Below are 4,430 nucleotides of genomic sequence, written 5' to 3' on the forward strand. Positions count from 1 at the left end.
AAGGTAGGGAAAGCAGAGGTACAGGCTGCAGTAAAGCAAATTGTTGAAGAACTCCATACATCAAAGGGATCATTCTCAAAACTTTCACTTCAATGGTACCTAGAGTCTTATATCACACATCACTTTGTGCTAGTGAAGTAGGCTACAGTTTTCATTTGATTTGTAAAAGTAGTGTTATGATCAAGTTATAATGGTTCTTGCCTATTTGGTAGTCTTGAAAATCCCTCCTCTTTATATGCCTTTATGGAATGAAGCATCAGACAGTTGTAAATGAGTTGTTTAAGTACCCAGTAATTTACTTTAAATGGAAATGTCTGATGGTATGGGTGTTGGGAATGCTTTATGTGGTAGCAAAAAGGTTGAAAACTACTGTTCTGCAGCAAAACTAAAGCATCTGGGATGTCCAAATGAGACTGAAGTCCCTTCAGTATTTACACACACAGCTTAAAGTCAGTGTTAAGCTGTCAAAATATCTTATATAGTGCAGTCTATATGGCAGAACATTTGACACAAAGAACTATTAGAACTTTTTTCTTCTTTTCTGGTAAAGAAATAAAAGACAAAAGTCAGAAATAACTTTTTATATACAACACCCTTAACACAGCATTGTGCACAACTGTATATGTATATACAACCTCAATAGCACATGTAACAAAGAGAGCTAAACCATTATTTTGGAGTATTGGCTCAAATTTAATCACAATTACGACATATCAATCTAATTGTTCATGTACTACTACAATCTATACACCATTTTCATTAATACATTTGACCTAATAATACATCAAGAATCTGTTATTGACTCCTACATTTATTAAATAAAAAATAAAGGTTTAACACTTTAAACATATTATGGAATGTCCAATATAAGAAACTCATTTTCTTTCACTTATAAATCACCCTAGTTTTAATAACAATAAATATTGTTTGTAATGATAATATGAAAGTAATATTCCACAACTGCTTAAAAGTTCTCTTCAACATATTAAAGTCAAAGCAACTACATCCAACACGTTGTAACAGGGACACTATACAAAAAAAAAAAATAAAAAAAAAAATAATAATATTAACCCATATCAACAAGCATTCTTACAGCCATGAATGTTGACCAGTACCAAGGAAGGAAGCATGTCAGTCATGCTATCGTCCGCTCATGGTGTTGTGCAGCTGACGGACCAGTGCTAACTGATGCTCACGTCCTAGGGGTACTCTGTTGTGCGTCCTTCTCTAGTTGTTTGCCCAGGTACTCCCTGGTAATAGGGTGAGGGAAGACAATGATTATCTGTAATTTATCCTAGTCTTTCCCTAGTAAGTACTGTAGCATGCAGGTAAAATCTCTAAAACTTTTGGGACATGAATTTAAGTCTTACAATACCTTATGTAAGTCACCATAACGAAGTATTGTTACTATCACAATCTTAATCCAAATGATGAATACAGACAGCCAATAATATCAAATAAATTGACAATAAACTGCATAAAATTAGAGACACAACAATACAAAAGTAAAATATATAATTCTAATGTAAATGAAAGGTCTGCTGAACATCAGACTTTTATCACTAACAAGCAATAGCACTGGTCCTTGGGAGTGAATTCCAGTTCAACATTTTTTTTTAATCTCCATAAATGTTATATCATCAGCAGACCTTATATATTTAACTTAATATGAACAAATAACTGATATAAGGAAATAAAACACTGGCTGAAGCTTTAATATTTACCAATTGTGAACCATTAGCTTCTGAACTGCAAGAAGAGCTTCATAGCGAACATTAGGGTCTGCGTGAGTTAGGTGTTGCATCACCCACTGCTTACCCCCTAACTGCTCAAGCACCCTGGAAATTAATAAGAATTCACCACATTTATATCATCTTATTATTAGTGTCTCTTTGTTTCACTCCCTCAACCTTACTTTCTCAAACACTCTCCATAAAAATTGCTTTTCCATATATATCATATTACATATCTCAAAGTCAACTTGATTATATACTTCAAATCAAAAAGGAAAAAGAGAGAGGTCTCACTTCTTGCCACGGCTGTAGTGTCTCGTGTATTCCCCAATATCATGGCAAGCAACAGACAGCACCAAGGGATCATTGCTTGTCTCCAGCAGATTAATGAGGATCTTGAGCAATTCAAAGTTCTTCTCATTAAGACGTCCAGCATTCTCACGCCAGAACTTCTCACTCTTGTGGACAGGTGACCACTCCATGCGTCCAGACTTTACCTCGGAGCAGTACTCCTCGAAGGAGCTTCATGATTAAAAGGCTTAGATTAACTGGTTCATATAAAATTAAAAACTTAAGAGCAAGTAAACTGTACAATTTTACAAGGTAAAATCAAATACTAGTGTTAAAGGACTGCTTTTCTTCTGATTTAATTTTTTCTACTAAGAAAAGAAAAAGGCTAAAGTCTTGAACTATTCAATTAATATATACTAAAAACACAAGAGCATTGCCACATCTAAGTCTTTGAAAGATTTCCATAAGAACTCTAATTTAGCAACCGATTACAGATTCTTTAACCGAGACATAATAAAACTGAAAAACCACTACTAATCACCTGAGGTCCTGTATGGATGCCTGCAACTTCTCATTCAGGAATTCGATGTCCGCAGTGATGTCTTCATCTTCAAACTTGCGCTGGGCTAAGATCTCTAGCTGCTTCAGCACCTGAATTATAAGGTAATTGGTAAAATGATTAGGTTAAAAAGAAATAATGAAAACAAGGAATAAGAAAGTAAATGAAGGGATAATTGATGAAGAAAAACTTACTTAAAAATGAAGAAAAAACATTTCTAATTATATTATCTGAGGAGATTATATTATCTTTGAAAAATGACAAAAGAAAACTAAACAGAGTCACAACAAACAACAAGGATAAAGAAGAAAAAAGATGAGAAAAAACAATGTCCCGTCCAGCAACAACCTTGCCCCTCCCCTACAACAAGAAGAAAAAATTTGAAGCCCACCTTGCACTGAACCATCTGTATGGAGTTTTCCCGAGCAATGGCGGGATCCTCAGGCTTCTCAATGAGGTTCCTGAAGACGGCAAGAGTGATGCGCGTCACCTTCTCCTTGACACTCTCACTCAGGATGTCAGCCAGGGTTGGGATGACACTGTACCTAGATTAAAAATAAGACAAATGGATGAAAAACAGGAAAAAAAGAAAAGAAACAGTATAACACAGTATAAGTTTAATTATATGTATAACTCAATGAAATGAGAAACCTGTGACTTCCCTCTCCTCTCTCCACACAAAAACACACATGTTTGTCAAGAGGAGAAAAATACATTAGAAAGAAAAAGAAAAAGAAAAAAAAACCTTACTTGTTCATCTTCTCAGCAATGGCATTGTTGAAGGTCATAACCCACAGACAGAAGGTCAGCTGGTACTGGATCTGGAAGTTGAGTTTGCCGGAACTCAAGACCTGAAAGAAGCAGGGATATCTGGTAAATATAGCTTAGAACAAAAAATTTGCCTGTAATGTCAGTCTATGTAACTCATCTCTGTCTACATCACTTATTTGAATATTCATATGTACAATCATTTATAGTTGACTCTTCATATACATAATCATTCATTCACAGTCTATTTCTCCATCTACTTACATTAACCTACCTCTCCTTACATCTTTATCAATCTAGCACACTATATTGCTCTAATATCTATTACTTCCATAACATATTAAAAAACACTAGTACTTTTTCCCTAACTCTAGGGTCCATTTCTCCATAGCTGAGGACAGGAAGTGTGCAAGAATTTACCTGAACAATGGTAACAACACCATCCAGTTGATAGAAGATGGTTCTGTATTCCTCAACACGCAGCATCATTTGGAGGCATCGGCCAACAGACTGCATGTACTCATTATTCTGTGGGGGAAAAATAAAAAAATAAAACTTTAATTTGGTGAAAAATTAGTTAAGTTTTCTGATTTGGTTGAAAAATAAGTGTAATATGGGACACAGATTATACATCTGAAGGACAAATCTGGTATGCAGATTAAGTGAACAAAAGTTGAAAATCACAGGTAGAAAACATTAACCCAAACCAAAAATAATGACTGAAACATGAAAATTATTAGGATTTACACTAAATTTTGTAAGTAGTCTGTGAGCATGACTGTCAACCTGTCGCTTTTCTCATATGAGCTCTTTCATAATATTCAAATTCACAAATTCCATATTATGAAACCAAACCATTATTGAAAAAAAAAACTTACACGATAAAAAACTATATATACATGACAAAAAAAATACATGAAAATACAAAAGGTAAATATGCAGAAGAAAACAAGGTTAAAACACCTACACTATCCCATCAAAACAAATTCTACATGTTCTACGCTCTCTATAAATTTAGCTAAATACACTGGCCTATGTACATGCCCTTGATATCGTCATTTCCAATGCCCTGAACTCAC

The 4,430-nt window shown here is 34.4% G+C and overlaps 1 protein-coding gene across 1 annotated transcript in view; it reads right to left on the bottom strand.

Annotated features, from left to right (window-relative positions):
• Window positions 1–566: 566 nt before the first annotated feature.
• The window catches only part of LOC119599370 (V-type proton ATPase subunit H-like), a gene marked incomplete at its 5' end in the record, with an annotated part of 8,796 nt that continues 4,932 nt past the window's right edge, over window positions 567–4,430 (bottom strand). The window contains 7 exon segments of the mRNA XM_037949141.1: window positions 567–1,250; window positions 1,725–1,838; window positions 2,028–2,255; window positions 2,566–2,675; window positions 2,975–3,128; window positions 3,334–3,434; window positions 3,772–3,879. Coding sequence (XP_037805069.1) covers window positions 1,193–1,250; window positions 1,725–1,838; window positions 2,028–2,255; window positions 2,566–2,675; window positions 2,975–3,128; window positions 3,334–3,434; window positions 3,772–3,879 — 873 coding nt within the window.

This window comes from Penaeus monodon, chromosome 42 (genome assembly GCF_015228065.2).
Source record: "Penaeus monodon isolate SGIC_2016 chromosome 42, NSTDA_Pmon_1, whole genome shotgun sequence".
Lineage (NCBI taxonomy): Eukaryota > Metazoa > Arthropoda > Malacostraca > Decapoda > Penaeidae > Penaeus > Penaeus monodon.